The following is a 24,601-nucleotide window of genomic DNA, read 5'->3' on the forward strand; positions in this document are numbered from 1 at the left end:
CTATTATAATGAAAGCGATGTGCGCAGAAAATCGTACACCCCAATGTTGAAATTTTGCCAACTGCGAGTTTTCGGTGGAATTGAGGAAGATTAAATTTTAATCCAGGGGTAAAAAAACGGGGTCATAGGAGCAATACAAAAACAGTCTACCGCAGTATCACGACTCAGCCAGCAGACACAACCCACTAGAAGACTGGACACATTCTGACGTGGACTATGTTGGGGAAAATCGTAATTTATCATCATGCAAATGCGTTTTCAGTAATGTCAGCACACCACTACATCACAAAAGGGTATACAATCTTATCGCAGCTCTTTTATCTTGGGATCAGAATGAGACAAGTTTTTTGCAATCAGTGAAGTTTTCACTACGCCATGTTGTCCGCTATTCCGTGTTGATTTTTCACGAGGCAGCGCTTTGTTTTTGGCGGGCACATCTTCCCAGACGGACGTCTTCGCATAATTAACACCTGGCGACTTCGTTTTGGGGGCTGTGGGTGAACCGAGTCAAGGACGTGATAGACAGGCCTGACAAATTAATCGGCAATTAAAGTAGTCACCTCGTCACGCATGAATGCCTGCTGGCGCATATTTAGTAAATTACTGTAGCTTCGCTGCAGGCGACAGTAAAATTACTCTCATTACTCGAACAAGATCGGAACACAGGCGGCGACTTGCCAGCTAACCAATGCAATCAAAAGAAGTGCATGTTATTATTAAGCGTCTTTGCCACTGCCTTGGCCCACGCAAGCTTCGTCTGCACCTAACTGTGGGCTTGAACACCGAACGCTAGTAGGCTCTTACCGCTCCAGTATCACGTGTACAGTTGGATTTTGTGTTTTGTGTTAGCGTTGTTAATTAGTCCTGCGTGTCAGTGCCTTTCTAGTGCAAGGTTTATTGATTGTGCGTCTGTGTGGGTACAGCTGTCGTTCGGTCAGTTCTGTCAAACCGAACGTTTTCCTCAGATCCGTCACAAAAGGATGGCCTGAAAAAGGCAGGGGAGAAACGCAAGGCGCAGGGAAGAGGGCAGTCACGTGCAAGCAATGCTTTGTGCGCCAAATTTTAATAGACTACACTAATGGAGAAATCACTTTCAAACCAACCTCGCAACCGCCATCTCCACGTTGAGCTCCTCCGCAGCCTCAGCGGTAACTAACGGCAAGCGCGTGTTCCTCCGGCTGGCGCAGATGGCGCTACGGGCACCACATGTGGGAAATCTTGATCTTTTGGTCCACCGTCACCGTATATGTTTCAGATATTAGATTAGTTCTGACGAAATTACGCAAGTACTTTCCCCAAACGTAATTTGAAACAAACATGACAGCCAAATTCCACATATGCGCGAAATTTTAGCTCGAAGAGGACAGTTACGCCAAAACAATTTTTGTCCCTTTTCCTTATGATAAACGCTACATTTAATATACAAGCGGATGTTGTTTTTGTCATTCGCACCGCCTCTACGAGAAAAAAGTGTTAAAGATGTGTGCGCGTTGACGGGCAGGATGATGTTTTTCGTTTGTTCTGTTGAAGCTCAAGGAACACTTTCCGCCGCACCAACAACGGTAAATAGGAAACTTTTTTTGGCAGCTTACCAGCACACCTACTCCCGGTTCTTCAATTTCTTAGCGAGCCCAAGTTCCTAACTAAAAACACTGCTTAAATTGTCTAAAATTTGCTCAAGAATACCTCACGACAATCCAGAAGAAAAAATTTTACTTGCGTGGGGGCGCTTTCTGAAAGCCTAGAATGCTCTCTCTATTCATAAATGCAGCAGTGGCTTAATATCAGTACTCACTTATGATATCGATTAGTGGGAAGAACAAGAAAAAATACCCGTTTACTTTCGTAAAAGCAGTCGTACAGCAGTCGTAGGAAGCTTACAGTGATGCTGAATCGGGCTCTTGAAAGAAAACATTATGTATTACATTCAGAAATAAAAGCTTAGTTAGGTTTGAAAACATCAGTAAAATGCATGCGCATACGATGCAAGCAAAGAACACAAAATCTTCCGCAATCTGAGCTCCACATGTCTTGCGTATACGTAAATAAGGATGGTAGAATGCAAAAATAATGTCATGTGTTAAAGACGAAGTAGCGCAAATGTAAGAGAAATATTGGCCATGCGTGACTTCTTCTGGTAACTCCCGTGTATCGGCGGCATTTGCAAATAGAGCCTAACAAGCTCACCTATTTTGTAAAGTGAAATAGTGCAACATGAACTGGGCTGAACTAACGCCTTGCGAAATCGAGACATCTATAACCAGACAATTTTCAAGTCACCACGAAGTGACTCTGGCGCTAGAAAAAAGCGCCCAAGAAATGTGGCGAGCACATTGTTACATGGCTGTGTCAAGAGGCATGAACAAGGATTACAATAAAATTTAACTGTCAATCTCCTAGTGCACAGCAGGCTAAGTACTGGAGAAAAGGCGTAGCGCATTCGAGCTGCGCTCACAGATGGTAATAGCTACCCTCGAGTTTTGGAGCAGCCATTGTGGGCCAACTTTTTATAGCCCGTTCCTGGCTTCCGCATTCCTAGCTTCCGCCAGTTCCTGGTTCCGCGTTGTAGTCATCGGCGTTGGCGTTGTCGGCGTAGTCGCCTGCGTAACCGGTTGTCCTTGAGGCAGAGCGAAACACAGCTGGAAGGTGCTTCTATGGGAAGGTCCAGGAAGCTGGGCAATAGAAATTTGAGCTGCGCCCAAATTTCGCATTACCGACTAACGCAAGCATCATGTGTAAATTTATTTTCTTACCTTTACATAGCTTGCCACAAAGCTTCTCTGTTTTCACGGTTTTCTTCGCGTTGAGACTCACGTGAACTGCGTCGGTTACTAGAAAGCAGATTATGCGGTTAATACGCAGTACAGATCAGTGTAGTGGCTGACAGCGCAACTGCTACAGTACTTTTTGCAGTTGCGTTTATGGGGCGAATGATGGATCGGCGAGGCCGGCATCCGGCTGAGCCGAAGAGTTCACTCTTCTTTGTGGCACCTACTGGCGGCACCTCCTCACCCTTAGCACGTAACCAACGCTGGCTACTCGGGTGGCAATAGTTACATTCAGAGCGGCTGCCTATCGTATGGCCGCTGTCACTGTTTGAAACAAGATAACCATCTGTCAAGGGCTTCAAATATTGCAGGCAGATCAGATTACTCTCCGTCGCCTACAAATATATGCTAAGAGATGCGCTAATAAGCTCAGGACTGTCTTAGGCTTCTATCAACCAATTGATCAGGCAGGCTTTCGTAAAGTATACTCGACACTAGGCCATATTCAATTGTGACTCAAATGATAGAGAAATGCGCAGAACGCAACCGACTTCTACATATAGCCTTCATAGATTACGAGGTTTTCTTTTTCTGCGGGATATCTTAGGAAGAAAAATTCGGGGAACATGATGGACAAGATCGCCCTCTTTTTCTCCTCTCGCTTCGGACGGTGCTCGCGTCAAATCACCGACAAGGAGAGCTAAAACGATTTCATGCTTAAAATTAGCAGCCTTAGGCTAAGCTGGAAAACTGATTGGGCGAAACTATGTGCAAAACAGAAAACAACCTGCCGGCAGTGATAGCATCAAATTCTACTTGCTGTCCACAAGGTTACACCAACCGCCTTGGAGTGTGCTTCATGTAAAATCGAGTGTGAGTGTGATCTTTCCGGACAGTATGGTTAAATCTGAAGTTAATACGGCTTCTAACCGGTTCTTTTGGCGGAGTTATTTGGCCTGAGTCTTTGATAGTAATGAAAGAACAGTGGAAAGAAAGCGAATTTTTTTCCGTGCAATAAAAAGCTGTTCGCTTTGGTTTTTGTGAGTCGACAAGGTGATGTTGGCCATTAAATAAAAAAGTCGCAGTCGAGGACAGAGTGCCTTTTAATATCACCGTGGGAATTGGCTGTCGTGAGGCTCTATCTCATGGCACTGCGTTTGTATTATTTGATAAAACTCTTCCACTGCTACCATACTAGCCGCCGTTGAGCAAAGCTCACTGCCCTGCAAGAAAAGAATCATATGAGCACAATTTTATTCTGCTCGTTCATGCGGTAGTGGCGGTTTAAAGATGTTGGTATGTATTTGATACTTACATATTCTATTTGTTATATGCATTCTAACGCGTGCAGCGGAAAGAACCTTTTGTAAAAATAAAATAAGAGAAGCTCCCTCTTTTGTAAAAAAATTAGCAGTGGCATAGCTCGGCTATGCCGGATATACATAGCGTGAGCTACTCTGAGCCGCTGAGCATCAACAGCCGCTGAGCAGCAATTTCGCTCTGCTTCTGCAAGGCTATACCACACTGGCAAACGCCCCGCTATATGAATACCCCCACTGATACCTCTGCGCATGCCCACAAAATGAGAGGCGCTATCGAGGGGCTCCGGCGCAGCGTGAGACTCGGCTACTGCGCAATGGAGGCGCACAGCTGGGCACGCGCCGGCGCCAGTGCGTCTGCCACGGCTATGACGCGGCTATGACCGGTGAGGCGCGTCGGTGGCGGAGGCGGCTCCAGCGCGCCCCGTGTGACGTCACTGCTCCTCGAGCATGCGCAGCATGGCTCTCCAGGAGCTACACGAAACTGCTCAACCTCGGCCACTGTAGCTCACGCTACAAAAAAAAGTATTGTATTCCTCTGCCACAGTCTTTGCACATCGAGGCTGCTTCTCAAGCTTGGCTCTTCTACTTCAGTTGTCTTTATCACAACTTAACATCACAACGTCATTTACTGAACCTTTCATTTCATCTCCACGGTTTGTGAGAGCACTAGAAGTATGCTTTTTTTTTTGTTAACTCGCTTGCTATTCATCATTGCATTTTGGAAATAAGGTGGCACTTGTTTAAAGTGAAACATTTTTTCTTCACTCCGCAAAGTGAGGAAACATTTATCAAATATCATATCCAGTTCCGCTGTATGTTTCAGAGGAGAAAGCTAGGTGGCTGTATTTTCGAATAAAGGATAGCTATGAGTGCTCCTTACTGTCTTGTGATTTATAGCTCGTGATTATAAAAAACTAAGCAACACGTTCGGTCTTTTCTGGCGAAATCAGAGCTACAGCTTTTTGACCCACTAAGCTCTCGTCCCTCTAGTAATGCCATGTCACACACTTCAAGGGTCATATTACGAACACTAGAAATTGCTTTGCCTGCAGAAAACACTTGTTGCGTGTAGTAAGCGAAACCAACTGCTGCGCCAACCTCTACAAGTTCCTATGACGTCGCCCTCTTCATTTCATTTCATTTATTAATACCCACAGGGCCGTTTGGCATTACAGAGGGGAGGGATAAAAATGACAACACATTAAACAAAAACAAGCAACTCAACAAAAATAAAATACACAAGTTGATTAGGCTCATAATATACAATGCTAGCTATTGCATTTTTAAAACGACGATGGCCTTCAATAACGGCGATAAGTCCGAGAAGGCGGTTCCAATGCTGTGATGTGCGGGGAATAAAACTGTGGGAACAGGTATTAAATTGCGGCAAGAAATATTGCCAACTCTGTGAGAGTGGTCAACGCGGGCAGAATGACAGGACGGATTAGAGATTAGTTCATTGCGCAGGTGCGTGTTTTGGAAGTATATTTTGCTACAAAGGCAAAGGCGAGAATTATAGCGGCGGGAGGCAAGTGACGGTAGTCTTAAGGTTTGTTTCATAGTAGAGTTACTGGCTGTCTGATTTTAGTTATCAAGAATGAATCGAGTAGAGTAATTCTGAACAAATTCGAGTGAGTTAGTAAGCTTAACACAGCTCGGGTCCCACACAGAGGAGGCATACTCCAGTTTAGGGCGGATTAATGTTTTGTGAAGGGGCAATTTTAGTGATACTGGGGCAGAAGAAAAATTACGTCGCAGATATCCGAGCGTTCGATTGGCTTTAGATATTATATGGTTAAAATAACGGGACCATGTTATGTCTGACGTAATATGTACGCCAAGGTAGTGGTAAGATGCTCATGACTCAAGGATAGTGTTATTAAGAAGGTAAGCACCTGGACTTGATTCTTTATGGGATACGCGCAATACTTTACGTTTATTGATATTAAGTGACATGAGATTGTAACTGCACCATTCGAAAATAGCGTTAAGATCAGTTTGTAACGTGTTAACATCCTGGTCACTAGTAATTTCTCTGAGCACAGCACAGTCATCAGCAAATATATACATGTTAGAAGTAGCGTGCTGGGGTAAGTCATTAATGTAGATTAAGAAAAGAAGGGGACCCAGAACCGAGCCTTGAAGCACTCCAGAGTTGACCGCACTAGAAGATGAAGTATGAACGTTACAAGATACAAACTGAGAACGATGACTAAGGAAGTGTTCTAGTCATGTAATAATTTTGGGATCAAGGTTAAGTTGTGATAATTTTAAGAGTAGTAGTTTGTGGAAAACTTGGCCTTGGCAAAATCTAAGAAAATACAATCGGCAAGGGAGCGTCAGTCAAGAATTAGGTGTAGTTTATGCGTAAAGGTAATTAGTTGCGTTTCACAAGGCAATGTTTTCCGGAAGCCGTGTTGTGCGTGTGAAAAAAATTAATTTGAATCCAGAAAGTGGAAAAATTTTGAGTAAAGAACGTGCTCTAAGATTCTGCATACGATACAGGTAAGTGATATTGGCCGGTAATTATATGGGTACTACTGGATTTATGAAGTGGAACCACCTTCCCAACTCGACAGTCGTCAGGACATTCACCTGTATCAATGCACTGTTGAAAAAATAATAACAAACAAAGTGAATAGTAAACATTTGTACACTTGAGAAACTTGGCATCAATAAGGTCAACACCTGGACTTGCAGACACCTTCAAATACTTGATTATGCTCTCAATACCACAACTATAATTAACAACTGAATTCATAGGCAAATAATTGTAGAAGGGCGGATTCGGTAAAAAAGACCCGTCACGAGGCAAAATTCTTGCAAAATATATCATTCAAAATCGTTGGACATTCGGACTCAGTGAAAGAAGCTCCGCTAGAATCAGTGTTATTGAAGTGTTTGAAGAAGGATTAACCACGCGCCAGAATTTTTTACGATTACCGCTGAACATGCATGGTAGTGTCGTCTGCATGAAGCAAGTTTTTGCTTGTTTCAATGCCAGAATATAAGTTTTTATAGCTTCTTTATACACTGCCGAACAGTCATCGGAAGGATCCAGTTTAGCCGCTCGATAAAAGCTCTTCTTTCGGTTAGATAATCGGCGCAAGTAGGAGTTATACCAGGGTGAAATCCAGGGTTCGACGGAAACCCGTCTGGTCGGGTATGTTCATGGCGGAAAATCTGAATTGTGAACAAGGCCCCCGTAAGCCGGGCCGAAACGTCATCTTTTTATCGATTGGTCGGCGCTTGAAGATTTTCCGCCACGAGTTATACCAGGGTGTGTTAGCATCCGAAGTGATTACACGTTTCGGTGCGTGTTTTGAAATCAATGCGTTGGCTTTGGGTTTAAAAATATTCCAGTTAGTATTCACGCTTCGATCTGATAAAATGCGTCTTCAATAAATCTAGGAAAACTGCCAAGTCATTGGTAATTTGTTCAAAGTTAGCTCCGCTGTAATCGCAAATGGATTTAGTGGTATTACTTCATTTACCTTTCATGACTCTCATTTCAAATGCTAACACTACGGGGCCACTTAACCCAGGTAGGTAGGATATTGGAGACGCAAGGTCTAGGCTTTTGGTTAGAATAAGGTTCAAGGAGTTCGCACTATGGTTGAGTTACCTGGTGGGTTTAGTAACGAGTTGACTTAAGGAAAAGGTAGAACAAAGATCTAAGAAATCGGGACTCAGGGATGAAAATTGGCTTAAGGCAGGCACTTCTGACGACCATGAAATACTAGGGAAGCTGAAGTCGCCTAAAGGAAATATTGGTGCAGTAGAATGGCGTTGTTGATACTATGTAAGGGCGTCATGAAGCTCAGAAACAAAAGTGGACGAGTAAGTAAGAGGGCGATAGCATACACCAAAAATAAATTTAGTGTGGCCTTGGTCTGCGCATGTCCACGTAGATTCGAAGTCGGTTTGAATGTGAATAGGGTAGCAGAGCCAAGAGCAATGTGGACCACAGATAATATACTCGAGGCCACTTAAGGCCACTGTTGCGCATAGAGGTAAATATTAACGCTGAAATCCTCCAGACAGATAATCATTTTCGGCATCATTTAAACATGAAAGTTTCCGTTCAAAGAGATTTTGACGTCTATAATGTAAATTAAATTTTTAAACAACTTGCTTTCATGCAAACGTTGAAACATGATCGGTTAGCCAAATGTCTCTCGTTATCTCACTGCGCCGCACACGTCATTCGCCTTGCGAGATAAAGTCACTGAGGTGCTTGCTCCACAGCTGCCTCAAATGCTCATCGTGCACACAATGCACGAAAATCACTCGTTATTCACACCTGCGAACTGCGGTGTGATCCTCTGACATTGCATGTCAATGCTGTTGTACACATCTAAAGCGCAAAGAATAGGCAGTTTCAGTTAGCGTCCAAAAAGTTCGATTTCAGTTCGAAGTTATTGGCTCACGTGTACTCTGTGCCTAGCAGGAGCCACCCTCGTGCGGTATGCAGTACATACCACATGCATCCTTCTGCTCGCTTGGTGGCCTGCGTTGCTGCAGCTTACGAAAGGACCCAATTGTGACACTACGTTTTCGAACTTCATAATTTTTTCTTCAAGTTCAAGATTTCTTATGGTACCTACCACTTACTTGACAACTTCATAGTTTCAACGATGGCCACAGTTTTTTACATGCACTTCAAGGCGTTATATGGTAAAAATGTGATGCCTCAAATTCTCAACTAGGTCGCGTAGCTCACAAAACTCCTTCAGGTCAGAAAACGAGCTGTTCGCGCACTAATTTTTGTGGACCCTTCTATACAGTGAGCCAGAAGCGTTTCGTTCATACGTTTACAATGTGCCATGAAGCGGCTTTTTCAGGCCGAACTCAAGGGCAGTTGGCAACAGCAGGTGTATCCCGGTTTATTCGGTGAAGCCTCGCCAACATTGCCGTCCAGAACGCCGCAGTGAGCACAGAGGCTCTCCCCTACATCAGCTCTTCATTGTGTTTGGCGTCGCAGTCAAGGCTTGTGAAGGTGAGATCATACACAAAGGAACGAAGTAAAAAGCAAAGAGAATCGGAAGACACTTACTAGCACTTCTGAGGGCTTGCAATTTTCTCTTTTGTAGGGCCGGGGCCCTGTGCAAATCGCCGAAACAGTGGTGTATGTGATGTTGCACATCTCCCGTTTTCGAAACAACTGAAATTACCAGACGGTGCACCAGTCAGGGTTTTTGAACATGAGAAACTTTTTTCGGTCTTTTCCATAGCGCCTGGTTCTGCATTCCAAACCACACACGTCAAACAACCGCGCCAGGTTGCCGGTGTTCTCCTCATGTTATATTCATAAATATATGTTGTCAGTAGTTGCAAAGCTGCTTTGTCTCTCCGTTGTGGCATTTCATGGCTATTAGACGTGATAAGTGCCGACACTACTTCACAATACGAAATGGTGTTCGAACAAATTGGTCGTATTTCTATTTTTTAGGATGCAAACGAAACTAAATCAGAATTTTTCTTTGAACACGCTGTAGCCATGTCATAAGATGTCAATAATATTAAGGGAGTAAATTTCTCTCTGCGTAATAAAGGAATAAAAATGGCTAACTCATATGGAGTCATGTGGGTGGAGGAGAAGGGGGCGATAATCTTTCAGATCGCGAAAGTGCGCAAAAATGTTTAAAAAATCAAAGAATCAGCTGGTGTGAATAGTTTTCTATGCTGTGTCGGAAATGTAAGTTCTAAGATTCGTAGCGAAGGACTCCAAAGATGTGCGTTTAATAACCGCTATGCGGCTTGGAACGGCAAAAATGTTTTTTTTAATCCTTGGTACTTTACTTACTCCGCATCATATCGGTGTTGTCTGTCCTCTGTTGGAGTGCTATTTTTGTCTCTTGGAAAAGCTTCTTTCTTTGGCTTCAAAACTAGCTCTTCAGCTCAGTTCTACGCCCAAAGAACGGTGGCCCAGAGCAAAACAAAGAAAAGCCGAAACTTTCACTGTCTCGCCAAGTGACTGCCTTCGTCGGCATTTGTCTGCGCACCGTTTGCGCCTAGTAATAAGTGGAGCTTGCGAGGGAGCCATTGCATCGACCTCTATCTTTGCGCTCGGCGACCGATACTTGCTCGTCTTTCATCATATTTTTTTTTTTGGGGGGGGGTTCGGGTCCAGCGAGAATTTTGACTAGGCAAGTGAAAGCCGACAATGACCAATCATAATAAGAACTCTCTGGGGGCTGCTGAGAGTCAGGTTTATGCAGAGGACGTCAAATGTGTATCGGTGCAATTTAGCCGCCGCTGGTAGTAGGACCCTGGAAAGAGGCTTGAGCGGCGATGTAAACGGCATGGAAGATACCATGAAAATGCAGCCTAGATTATCGAGCGCCATTAACAGGTTGCAAAAATATAATTCGGGCAGCTGAAATGTATGTCATGCGGTGAAAGGAGCGGTGAGCGTAATAGCCGAAAATCCAGCTGGCCAATGAATGCTGCATTCAAAACAGCACCATGGGCTACAGCCCTGGTGCCCTCAGTAGAGATAAACATGATCATCAATATTCATTGCATTTTTCTCTAAACAACTTTCTGTGCTGTTGCTCATGTTGTGAAGCTAATTTCTTTAACAATTTCTGGTCTGCTTCGATCTGATGTCTGTCGGGGCGCTTCCATATCAGCACCAAATGGAATGACAATCGAGTATAGTGAATTATAAACTCGTCCTATGAAATTTTATTCCCGCTATGCAGATTGTTACCAGAAATTATGGAAAGCATAACGTGTCTCCTTGCCTTCCACTAAGTGGCGCATGTCGTAACATAAAAAACAGCACGCTGATGTCATCCCAATAACAAAATTATACGACAGCAGTTGAGATATGATCACTTGGCTTCGCGGTCTAGGAATAGCATCTTTACAACGCTCAGCCACAGAGCAAATGACGCGCGACAGAAGATAGGTTTTCTTTTAACCCTACTGCACAGGATTAGATGACTTTGTGCAGAAAATCTAAAATAATGGTAATTTTCTTCATTCGTTTCAAAATAAAAGGCTTGACAGCTAGAAAGCTCAGTCTCTCCTATGCTTGTTTCTACTGCAAAAAGTGATGGGCGCAGCAGATTCTTCACATATCAAGTTTTTGCTCCCTTAAACACCATCAAATTTCGGCTCTTTCCGCAGACTGATTATGTAACTTTCAATGGCGTAAGACCAAAACTTTGATCCCACACAGAGTGTCGCAGCCTTCAGATGCTCTGGAAGATCACGTAAAAACTTAAATCATCAGAAAATATCTACGCCAAAGTCTGTCCGATTTATTATTGGGAAATATTCGTCGCCTTCCATTGTAGTGCTATACGCATGTAAGCATACTAGCACTAATGGGCGCTGGGCCTACGGCAGTTATAGCAACAAAATTGACTACTTAACCGTTTTGTTAAAAAACAAACAATTTAAGTTTGTCATCTCAGTTAGAAAGAAGCCATAGAACCGTTTCAAAAATATGAAAAATATTTTGTAGTCTTGTCATAACAATAGATTGTCCTTTTGTGTTGTAGTATATCTCTGTAGTGCTGTAGTCTTTTTGTAGTATACTTTCCTGCAGTCCTTAGCTACGTTGCACCTTCCTGAAGTAACTACACATACTTCTCTTGTGACTACAATAATTTCATTTATTGTGGTAAGTTTATGGTTAAAAACATAACGAAAAATCTGTTGTTACAAAAAAATGTTTTATTATGTTTCTCGAGCAGGTTGACGCATTGCACACAACAGAAATATATCGAAGGTTGAAGCGTTCTTCCACCAAATTTTTTCTTGCCAGGAGGATTCCCACTATGAGCATAAGAAAATTCTTGACAAAAAAAAAAAGCGGTTACTACATTTACTGCCGTAGTTTTGTCCACTCAAGTTCACAGGTATTGCAAACTTGCAAGAAAAGGTGCAGCGTACTTCATCAGAAATTTAAAATTGTTTTCTTAAAAAAATGCGTTCCCTCTTCGGAGTTTCTAGAGCGCCAAAAGGAATATGCGTACAGAGAGACAACGATTGCGATGTGTTTTGTTGCAGGCAAAGATGTGCCTGCACGACGACTTTATTGTTGCCTTGGAGGTTGTGTTAATAAAATTTTCACATCGTTGGTGTTATGCAAATTCATTCGCGCCTCACTACGCAGCGCTGCTACGCGTCTAAAGGTTTAAAAATAAAATAAACTTCAAAAGATTTTTCTACATTAAGAATACATACTGCGCGCATGACAACAAAATGATGACTATAATGACAATATCTTTTTCATACCATATGCTTAAAAGAAACTACGAGGGATAAGCACAAACCGCGCAGGTCATTGTTCTCCTTTCTTTTCTGTCTTTTCCATGGAGCTTCAAGTTACCCGCTACCGGCGGCTGCCGGGATATTCTTGGCACAGCGTGTGGCGAGTGCGCTTCACATTCGTTTTTTCTGTGTCACTTATCACACAACTTGTCCTAAACAATCATGTGCGCAAGTTTTTCTTATATATGTATCCATACCGACTAGTCCAGCTCAGCATTTTTCACTAACCGAGCTTTTCACCGATATGGTCTCATTATCTCTATTGATGGTGAACGATACAAACTTCCTACAGTTTGTGTATTCCTTCACGACGTAGCAGTGCATCCTGTGTCACATTGCGCAAAAACAACTCATTTATAAAGACACTCGGATAAAACTTTGTACATAATTTTCGCGACTTAAGCAGTAATTTTTTTTAGATTGTATCACTGTAAACGAACGCAGCTTTTAGTGCCATGGTGGTCCGCGCATATTCTTGAACATTATAACCATAATGGCATTAAGCCAGAGATTGAGCACTCTTATGTTTGATCCAAAATTATTTTCTCAGTCTAATGTCTTGCAAATCACTGGTGCAATCCTAAACCGAATCAATCGCATACTATATTCATTGTTTCACCTGAGAAATTTAATGAAAGCTTGACATATAAGAAATTTGCAATTTTTTTTCCTTTTGCAAAAACGTTGACGCAAACAACAATGAGCAAAACGAGACAGACGAAACAGAGGTTTATGTTTCGCGTCTCTATCGCGCCGTTTATTCTCATCAGTGAAATACACAGTGAGCTTACGAACCGAACATTGAGGGAGGTCACTGTTATGTGCAATGAAAACTGCTCTAAATTACTCTCCTGGCTTGACCATAGAGCAGAAATTTTTTAATTCTAGCGTATGACAGGGGAAAACATTAGCACAAGTCCGGGATACGGATGTTCACATTCTGAGATCCCTCTTATGGCAGTGAAAATCTAGGCTGCAGTGTTCATTTACCATCACGAGAACACTAATAAAGTAGCATATGACCCCGCTGTCACTTCTGCTGTTTTCCCTCGTACGTTTCACATTCTGAACGCAATATTATTAGATACAGGCACCACTGAGGATTTGTTTCTTAAACGTGTATTAATTGTCTTTAAAGAATTTTCTAACAATTCGGAATGCAGTTCCGGGCTGTCAGGATGAGGCCATGAGCTTACCATTGCTATCACAGACCGTACATCCAGAACATAGCGATAGTAAGACCCAGGGAGGCTCGTGGCGTCCATGGCTTCCTGCGCCAGCATTAGGTACTTTGGATTGGTTTTGTCCATATCAGTCCATTTTGGTGGCATAAAACCTTCTTCGTGCACTTCACCACCAGGTTTGGGATCTGGACCAGGAGGGACTTCTGGGACGGTCTCGTTCATCGGCTTCATAGTGGCAAACTTTGTTGCTTTGGCTGTCATTTCACTATGCAGACCTGTGAGCGCCATCTATGAAACACGTGAGGCCGGGAATTAGTATGTAAAGTGCCGCGTTTCAATGCGCAGGTGGTGAGGCGCAGAGAAGACGTTATCTGGACCACCAATCTGTAAATCTCAATGGTGATCGCTCAAGCATATGAAACCTTAGTAGCAGGGACATGTCTAGAGCCTGAAAATTGTTTTTTATGCATATGTTTTGTTTTCAGTGCAGCGGTAAAAAAAATTAGGGAACACAGTTTGTAAAGCCAAGTTAGCATCGCACTGCTGCGAATGCAATAGAAGATAAGTTTTTCGACATAATTCGCTGCAATAAATAGCAAGTTGCTTTGAGAACATCTTGGAAAGGAAGGGAGGTGCTTTTGGAAATCGTCGCTGCTGGTATGGTTTCCTGCGCACAAAAATTTCATTTCCTTTGTTAAATATAGCGTTTGGTTGGAATTGTGGCAGTGAGGTGTGCTGAAGTATTCCGCTTAGGAAAGTGCGTTAAGTGTGACGGGGAAATGTATTACTAGGAAATTCTAATGTTAGGTAGTGCTTTACGTAAAATTACCCTGTCGCCTGTCTTGCCAAAATTGGTAATACTCTTGTCGCTTTCTGGGTAACAAGAATCTTGCCCAAATAAGAAGTAGCTTTCGATACTCGCAGCGAGAACTATAGCCTTGAGTTGTTCACCATCGTTCCTGCGAACGTATCCACAGTTCATCAGCATGCTACGCCTTGCCCTTAAGTGTCATTAGTCAGGACGTCCTCCGCATCTCAGAAAGAGACATTACTGGATGACGCCCACTTTTCTAACATTTTTGACAACGTGGAGACCTCACTGTTTAGGTAGCATATATTGTCCGCCAAATAATTCACCTTCAAGCACTACAAAAAACAAGCAAGGTTCCAAAGAGAATCGTGTAAAGCGTAGTCAGCTCGTCGTCATCAAAAATCTGCATGGTGAGCATGTGCTGCTCTCAGTTGAAAGACACAATGGTAAGCAGGAGAAAGTCATGGTTCAGTAACAAGATCCAGGTAATTGCAGCGATTTGAAACTGCTCTCATAAATTGTACCCAAGCCAACCCTAGATGCCACTTTTAGGGTAAGGAGATCTCATGTTTCACGACCACATGAAGACCGGGTTTTAAACCGTTGTCTTTCTTATCTCTGTTCATTTTCAATGACTGGCATTTCTTATTGGAATGTTGGTAGTGCAAGCTTTGTCTGTTCATTTTTCTGCAGCTATTTTGCTTCGTGCAGGCACACAAGTTTCAACTATGGATTAAAAGGAATTCAGCTATGCATTTTCAGTTATGAATGCAATCATTTCACAAGAATTCCGTTTGCTCTTCAAATTGTTGATCAACCTGCTCTCGTCGTCCTGGTTACTGTAGTTGGTGGAGCGACTGCCCTGAACAGGCTGTGATCCAGGGTTATAACTTCAGAACTGGACCACTTCTTTAATTAGATCGATCTTGTGGGCAAGTTAGTTCATTGCAAAAAAAAGGTTAAACTGCACGAATCAGACAGGGCAGAAGATATTGGAAAGAAAAGGCATCACGATCGCTGACCTCCGACTGTAAATTCATGAGCGAAAGCACGTGATTGTTAAGCGCGGAAAAGTAGCGAGCAAAAACGATTGCCATTCTCATCGTTAATGAAACAAGAAAGCATGCACTTATCGTGTTCTTTTTCTTGGGTAAAAACATACACAAAAAAACTAAAACCCAACACTGTGGGAAGCCACATGAAATAAGGCGGCAACAAACATCATGCCGCTAAGAGCGTCTTGCAAAAGCATAGAATTTACAACGCTAGAGTAGAAACAAACGATCAATCTGGTTATACTCAAGGAAAAAGATGACACCGTACTGACAATGTAGATTGCACAATGAAAAGCCACAATCAACTAATTGAAGGCAAAGGTGCTGGAATAAAATCTTGGTGTAAAGCATTATAAAAGATGTATGACAGGACGGAAACAATGAAGAACAATCGTACATATTAGTATTTGAAGCAGTTAAAGTATAATATTTACGCGCCAGAAAAAGTAACTGCCTAGCAAGGGAAATAAATGACATCAAAAAATTGTAACTGTCCTACCAGCAAAACGGTTTCATTCTGTGAATACGATGTATTTGAAGTGCCGATACATTTTTCCCCAGCTTTCTCATTGTGAAAATTTTTGACGACCGCGCTTTCGGTTTTGCTTCGATTTGCAGAAAAACGAAGTTTTCCGAAATACGGAAGTTCAAGGAGCTTTTTTTATTTCAATTGATTTGATTTCTTTCTTTCTTTCGGATGCAGAAAGAGGAGCAAGCGTAAAAGGCGAAACGCCTGACGATGGCTCTTGCCCCGCATACAGTTTGGCACAAACGTTAAACACAGGTTTAAAAAAGTTTCACATTAAAATCTTCTGGGGGAAATAAGAAGGGGAAAAAAGGTAAATAAATCATGTAACGAAAAAATAACAGTATACAACAAACAATAATTCGTACACGCCGACACAAAATACTTGGTACAAAGATAGCAAATATTACAAAATTCTGAACATGGCTGTTGCAAACTTAGCAACCACAAAATAGCAACATCATAAAAACAAAGCAGCAGCAAGATACAAAATGACAATGCACTCCTAAAGAATAGCAATTAGGGACAGAAACATGAAGGATTATTTGAGTTCTAAGTCATTTTAAGAGCAGCAGAGCTCTAAACGTGTTTTTGGAGACATTACCACTCAGATCGGTTAATTCATGTTTTTATTTAGAAGGTTAGCTGTTTGATATTCAATATGTTGTCGTCCATAATTCGTTCTTATTTTTGGCGGCCGTAAAGTTTCCTTACGGAGTGTGTATGCTGGAGCTGCATTGGATTTTTGTACGCTGAAAGCTTCGCTTTTTTATGTACTGAAGCAATTTGAAATAATAAATTTGAATGGCCTTTGAGATATTTTATTTCAGGAAAAGCGGCCTTGTCCGCAGTAGTTCCGGTATGTTATTTTCCTTTCCTCTTCCATCACAATTCTTACGCTGTTGTTCTAGGTGACCCCTGTTGTCCCTTACTGCCAGGCTGTGTTCACATCCCGTTCACTAAAACATCTTTCATTGTGACCAATGTAAGACCTGCCGCAGATAAGAGTAATTTTGTACGTGAACTTTGTATCGTTCTTCGCGGGACACTGCGGCTTGCTTTTCTTTTGGTTTTATACACAAGGCGCACACTGGCAAATGCAGTGCTGGGAAAACCATCCTTATATCATATCAGTCAATCACTTTCCTGATGATATGTGACACACGTTGTATGTAAGGCATCATGTGCACGGTTTTTATTTGTTTTATGTTTTATGTACACAGAAAAAATAAGTCAGTGGTACAAAGCACCAAGTAGCCTAGCTGCCTGCACTTAGTGTGCTTTTCCTAGCACTTTATAGATTTTCCGGCCTTTCGACTGAAATAATCTTCCACTCGTCATGGTGATTAAGTGTGGCGGGTAACCACTACAGCGTGTGAAAGTTTACTTCATAAATTGAAAGGGCGCAAAAAGGAGACTGTAAGATGTACAAAATAATCACTACAGGTGATGCCGTGTATAAATCGTGTTTCATCCAAAACACAAAAAAGTCGTGAGCTAATACGATGTTAGGTTGGTTTCCTCGGCACCGTTTAAACTGAACAGCATCCACCGAAATGACAACCAGGCCTCATTATACCGCGAATGACGAGAAAAATTGATGAAGTGCCATTTAGGTCGTGTCTTCCTGTTTCCCCTCACCAGCGCCAAGTGCTGCACTGGTCAGACCCTTAGGTGCTTTAATGAAGGGGTACGTGAACTTAGTCTGGCAATAAAGAACAACTCTGGGGGACACCTAGCACGCCTTTATAAGGATTGTAACGCCAAGATTAACGGCGAGAAAACGATGCTTTGCACTACGGTCTTTCGCAACAGCTAATTTTGTTCAGATATAAACACAGCTCTTAAATGGTAGTATGGACGTTAACTTGGAGGTAATAGAGGTTAAATGGGAGTGAAATGTATTATTTTAAGTGGTATATATGCTCAAATGTACAATTATTACTTCTGTCTATCCTGTCATGAATATTTTTTCATAGTTTATGTCATGCTTCTATTCAATACTATTGCCATCATTATCTGGATTGTTGTCTTCAATTCTTCCGTCTACAATGTGAATCCAGTTTCATATTTCTCCTCATGTTTATTAAGGTCAATTGTCATGTATACAGTCTTCTTATTAATTGTTCGCTTGGGCAGGTGATCCTTGCGGCTTCCTGTCTGACTGACCACTTCTTTAATCTGGCCCCCCGCAATGACAATTTTCCGCTCTTATGCATGGCCTGCTTTCTGTACTGAAAACATGGCTAGAAGTTTGTGCCCGTGGTGTCGTTTCCGCGTCTTAGTCTGATGTAATTTTATGATTCTTCCTATCCTGCCTTTTATTTTTTCTTCAACGAGGTCTCGGCAAAAAGTGTATAGTTTTACTTTCTACACATGCGCCTGGGTAAATGTTAATTACTCTATTACGAGAAATATTCCTCATCCTGAGAGGTTCCTCCAAGCATTAGAGAAAATTATAGTTGATAGTAGGTTTTATAATCTCCAAAGCTCCTGCAACTTTCTTATATCCAGTCCCAGGCACACTTCCGTTACTTGAACTGCAAACTGACCCGAAACTCACCGTCCTAGTCTTTAATGCCTTCCGAAAATATATACTGAAAGAGCATGTTACGGTGCATTATTTTTTTCATCACTTAGATGCGTAATATACTAACTACTTTATAACTTATTTTATTTCTTGAAGTGACATTGTACACTGGTTGGTTTAGCTAACGCCAAGAACAGGCGATTTCAGCTGAAAAGAAATGTAACTAGGAGCTTTTTCTAATAACCCGCCGTATTGGATTAAGGACGCCTTCGAGTTTGAAGTTGTTTCGCAATCTAAACATATCCACAAAAACAACTTCTGCGCCAGTCACAAGGAAAAACGTTAATTCTACTCTTTTTCTTCAGTCTGTCTGCTGTTCTCTGCTTAGAAATAGAGGCATTCAAAGCAGATGTAAAATTTACGCATGTCGGCAATGCTTTTTACGTTCAATGAATTAGTATTTTATTCATACTGTTAGTATATATGTTAGGAGAAGTTTACAAGAAAGGTTATTTGATTATTGCGTAGGTGCATCAATTCGGCATCAGGTTGCTGTGCACCGAAAAAAATCCTACTGACGACACGCACTTCCATTGTGTATGCCACTTTGTTATCTCATCAGCAGTGCGGTGTTCGGCGATGCCATAACCAAGAGAAATAAAAAGCTGAGCATGCAGGCTTCCCCGATGAAAGTCGCGCAAAAATTAAAAAAATTCAACCACTTTAATATTCCCACGACTGCAGTTCAAATGTAAGCTGGCAGCCTCTAACATTTCTCCTGCTTTTCGGTTTTATGCTGCTCTAAGAACGAACAAAAACGCCAGTCATATGCGTTCGGGGCATTTTGAGACGCACCCACTCACATAATACCATGCACAGCTGGCCGGTTGATGATGAATTAAATTGCATCATCATGACGGACTTCCGCGGTCGGTTGGAAAATTAGTGTGCAATTTAATACAAAAGATCCATCAGGATGCTTCCATGAGGATATTGTCATCGCTGCCAAAATTGCAGTAGACCGAACAGAAAAGTTGCTACCCAAAGAGGATAATGCCTATCTGTGCCAACATCATATCAGTTGCTGGGAGCGTTTTACTGTAGAGAGTTCAGTCTGCAATTGAGTACCAGATGCAGGACTTACTTTGCCTGCGCTGACGGAGCTTGATATATGGCGGGGTACATGCATGCTTGCCAGTTGTTCATTCAATGGAGAGGGGATTGGAGGAGGGGGGGTTGGCAGTCATTCCGGGTTACTGGGGAAACAAAACGCTGTATAGCAAAGTAATGTCGATCGAAGCCGCCGATATTGCATACTATAAATAAAAAAGAATAATTGTATTAACACGAGGTTACCTTTTCTTAAAGCACCTTTCCTTCTGAGGAGCAAGGATTAAAGAATGTTGAAGCAAGAGAAAACATTAACATATATCTTTATGCCTGGGATGTGTTGTCAACACCCGCAGGCTCTTAAAAAATAGGGTTCTCTTGAGTGCACCTTGGTGACGTAATGCAATCAACTATCTCTTTAACTCTTCAGTGGGAAGGAAGAGGCCGCCTTCTGACATTATCCAAACAAAACTGTCGCAGCTGTATTTATTTCGCGTCGCAGCCAGGCTACTTACAACGAAACAAATATCAGCCTTTACTGTAGACCTGTTTTAAATGTTGCCTCTGTTGTGACGGCCCCACATACTGCGCGGGTCCACACAGGACGGCGAGGCAAGGAGACAGCACTGCACTCGGTTGGAAGAGAGCGGATATATTAAAAAATTACATGCTAACGAGAACATGATGCAGAGGCTGGGGTGCCCAAGATTACATGCCGCTACGATGGCGATGGAGTATTGGAAGGAAAAGAGGGACTGCTCAGATGACCTTGTTTGGGCTGCGGATGCTCAGCTTCTCTCTGAACGCTTGGTAGTTTGGGGGCCCCGGAGGAACATTTCCCAGCGGTGGCATCTCGAGCCTTGCTCGTCCCCCTCTGACTGGCTTTCCTCGCTTCTTCCCCTGCATTCGGGCGACCCTTCTTTCCAGGCTGGAGCGTCTCCTTCGCACTCACCTCAGCGCCGGCGACTGCCGCATTGCTCGTCTTCGCCGGCATTTTCCCACCGGCTTGGGCCTTTTGTCCTCCGGCCGGCAGCACGGTCACTGTTGAGGGGGTGTGCTTGAACAGTTGAATGCTTGTTGGAGTGAGAATAAAAGATGACCGCAAGGCTGTGCCCTTCAGACACATAATGAGCATTGCCCCCCCCCCCCCCCCCCCCCAACCCGGCGATTCCTGGCCCCACACAGTATCTTGTTCGAGCGCTTCCCGGGTCCCACAAATAAAAGATGTCGCCAGAGATAGCGGCCCTCCTGAGAGACGCAGCGTGCTGTCAGACTGTAATCCCGCACGACCGTGCTATTAGGACTAAAAGAACACAAGAAAGTTACAATTTCACACCAGAGCATAGTTTAAATTCGCGTAATCATAGTTTTGCACGTCTGAAAGATGTACGGTTGATATCCTAGGCAACACATTTGCCTCCTCACTATGCATCTCACTTAATAAAGGCAGTGTGCCTTGTTTCTCACATAGCTTTCATCATTTACAGCCACAAAACATACCACAACAACAATCCCCGTTCACGTTTACCTAAATAAAAGCACTGAGTGGCCATCGGTCTTAAGCGCACAGCGTATGAATAGCCATGCACAAAGTAATTATTTCACCTTCCTGAGTAGGTAACGTGTAGCTTGTCGCCATTATTGAATATATTTTAGACGAAGACGAATATAAAGAAGGGCAGCGAGCAGTGCATGAGGAATCGGAAGCACAAAAGCCTACACAGCATGGCTCTCACCTAAGGATAATTTAGCACCTCTTGTAAGAATAAGAAGAACGCTAAGGCGCACTACTTTCTTATTCCGCGGCTTTGTTTTCGTTCCTAGTTTCCCGTTAACTAAAATTAATCTTGCGTCGGACATTTTGCTGGATGCATTTTTTTCGTCAACACTGCCGCATGTTTGAGCCAAGCCGCCGTAGTTCAAAATATTCTACCGGAGCAGTTGTTGAACTCATTAGGAATGCGAGTATGGAGCTTGCCGCAATTACAATATATTATGTTTACATTTATATTTAACAGCAGAAATTCTTAGCCGCCTCCCAGTTTAAGCGACGCCAACAATGTCGAGGCTCCGCGCTTCGCGTCAGTGATCTTTTAGCAACCAACATGCGGCGAGAAAGCACACATGTCACTTAATATGCACATGCAAAACATGACCGGAAGCGACATAGCAGAATTCCTTTGAAGCTGCATCGAATAGTGTCCCACTCTAATGCGTACTGAAATGAAAGTTTCTAGGACGGCGTCGTGAATGTAGCCTTCAGTGCCTGCCCCGCCAGTGGAACGCCTGATGGTGCGTGCCGGTGAAGTAAAAAAAATTTTCAAATACGATCACTCTAAATCACCTAGGGACATCAGCGAGAAGAGTCATGTGCCTCGCTACCACAAGAAAATCTTAAGTTAACAAAGCGCGGAAATCAACGTCGTGCTAGCCGGAAAGTGCGGAGTGAATTGCAACGTAATATCCTTGGCTTTTTGCGTTAGAGTGTGACGCACTTTGCTTCTACAGACCAATCGGGTCACTCCCCCAGTACCACTTTTCAAATAATTTCACCTATTTGAAAGAGACGGATGATGATTCATGATACCACTCGAATGTAAACCCGTTCAGCTTCAGCCGTTTGGTCCCAGAGAAACTCTCATACTTTTCGTTAAGAACTGCTTTGTAGCTTCTTGCATACCGGCGTTGGCCATCAATAAATTCTCAATCAGCCTTGGTTAAGGCACAGATAACAGTAATTATATGGACATTTATGCTAACCCTGGGCATATTTTGTTATGCTTGCTTCCTTTGTAATCAATAAACGTGATAACGTATTCCATTGAACCACTGCCAGGTGTCAAAGCAGAAGGAGAATACCTGAACAAATTCTTTTTTTTTTTGCTTCGATACTCATGTGCCCACTCAATATTCTCACAACTGCGTATAAGGTACTGAAGTACTGCAAAAATTTCTTGAAAATATTTGACAACCATGATCCAGCAGGCTACAAAAAAAATTTGCACTGGAAGTTTCTGTTCTTGCACTTGGACAACTCTACATAATAACACGAATAAAATTATAGATTTAAATTACAGTCATTGAAATGTGCACTCTTGAAATGGTCATACGACAGAACGCTCAAAAAAGGACCACATTCATAATTAATTTATTTCGATATACACCTACCAGTAAATTTAAAATTGTCGGTTTCCAATTTATTACAAAGTTTCCAATTTATTGCAGATAGATAGGGAGAGGGGTTCAAGGAATACTTACCAGAATATTGACGATAGCGAGTGTCTTAAAGTCATTAAACGCAAGAAATGGCGCCAATAGGGAGCATGCACAGCAGATTGGCCATGTAACTTGCAGTGTCATTTCCGGCCTTTCTCTTTCCGGGCCGCGTTCAGTATATTTCCTTAATAATGCGGCGCACGTACTACTTGGGCTCGATATTTCTGTCCAATAAGTTGATATCTTTGAGCATTGGCGGAGCTAAGAAATGTCCTCAAGGTTTGTTGGTTGCCATGTCCATATGTACTTTTGTTGCCACGAAAGGCACGCAAATGTAGTGTACGCTTAAGGTTGGATTGCCCCAGCGGCCCTCGTTCTATCCGCTTTTTGTTTAGTATATCACATGGCGGCTTGAAACACTAGCTGGCTTTGTGTTCTAAGTTCTCGCCAGCTGCGTTCCAAAACAAGCGCCTTTGAAAACAATGGAAACGTTCCCCTCCTTCTGCTTCATCTGGAAAACGAGGCGTAGAGAAAGCCAAGTTCGTAATGCGCTAAGGATGAGATAAATAAAGGATGAGATAATACCCCACGTCGTCTGCATAAGACGCTCTTTCATGTTGCATGTTCAGGGGCCAGCGCTTTTCGCTTTTATTTTGGCTATAACTCATCTTGGAGCATCTGCATTGCATATGTCAGTGCACATAAGTTTGTTTTGAGGAATGTGGAAATAGAGATTGAAAGACATCGGTGAGAGACGTGACAAATGTTCCGCGAAGCGAAGCAGTGTTTTAGTGTGGCGAAACTGTCTGCCCGCGCATGCTTAGTAAATTAATCAGTGGTGCTCCTTTCAATTACACAGAATTTTTTTGGGCAGAATAAATAAATAAATATAAAGTGTCCGGCCCGCACTGCCAGAGGGCACAACTTAAACTCATTACTTTAACGAGAATATCTAAATACAAAACACCGACGTACTCCCCAACCTGCGAAATCAAGAAATCCGCACGTTATTTTTACACACAGCTACTAAGATGAAGACATTACGCTAAAAAAATTTTTAGTGCTGTAGCTGCAGAGCAATCAAAAACTTTCACGAGTAATATCTTGTGTTATGATTATAACAGTTGTGAGGTCAGTAGAACGTGGTGAGTGAAGCAGGTATTTTAATTACAGTCATTGCATCTTCAATGAAGTCGGGGGTCGTAAAGGGGTGTGCAGAATTTTTTGTACGGTAATATACAAAACTGCAATTAAGACAAAATCTCAGATATGTGATAGCACAAAAACATGCGATACATGAGAAAAATACATAGTTCGAGGAAAGGAAACTTGGTGAAACCTAATTTGGATAGTTTTTTCTCATAAATTAGTACTGTAATTATAAATGGTTGATACTCTGTAACAAACAGGTGGTGATCTCGCATATCGGTTGAATGATCAGGATGGTGGTTTCAGCCAAGCGAGGTCCTTAGCAAGAACGAATGGAAACAAGATTTCTTGCTACATGAATGTACTCCTACTTTACGCATATGATCTGTCCAAATTAAAACGTATGATGTGGAGAATGTTAGCTGACCGAAGAAAGTAGGGTTCTGAAAACAGATTTTGTGATGTAAGGAAAGTCGAAGGGTTTGCAGCGAGCAGAAAGATGTGGTAAGTGCGCAATTTTCCAAGGAATTTATGCTAGCTCGGCGACTGTAATTATGTAAAATGAAACCAAGAGAATTCTTGAGAAAGAGGTCAATAGATATGATCAGAAAATCAGAGGTTGGGTCCTATAATGCCGCTTT

The 24,601-nt window shown here is 42.5% G+C and overlaps 1 protein-coding gene across 1 annotated transcript; it reads right to left on the bottom strand.

The window, feature by feature from the left end:
* Window positions 1-3,875: 3,875 nt before the first annotated feature.
* On the bottom strand, window positions 3,876-23,170 carry LOC144134809 (uncharacterized). Its single transcript, XM_077667641.1, has 4 exons — window positions 22,854-23,170; window positions 13,576-13,851; window positions 9,147-9,254; window positions 3,876-3,991 (listed from the first exon to the last, which is right to left on the bottom strand). Exons 1-4 carry the CDS (start codon window positions 22,953-22,955, stop codon window positions 3,878-3,880), a joined length of 600 nt encoding a protein of 199 aa, XP_077523767.1. The 5' UTR covers window positions 22,956-23,170; the 3' UTR covers window positions 3,876-3,877.
* Window positions 23,171-24,601: the final 1,431 nt, after the last annotated feature.

This window comes from Amblyomma americanum, chromosome 5 (assembly GCF_052857255.1).
Source record: "Amblyomma americanum isolate KBUSLIRL-KWMA chromosome 5, ASM5285725v1, whole genome shotgun sequence".
Taxonomy (NCBI): domain Eukaryota; kingdom Metazoa; phylum Arthropoda; class Arachnida; order Ixodida; family Ixodidae; genus Amblyomma; species Amblyomma americanum.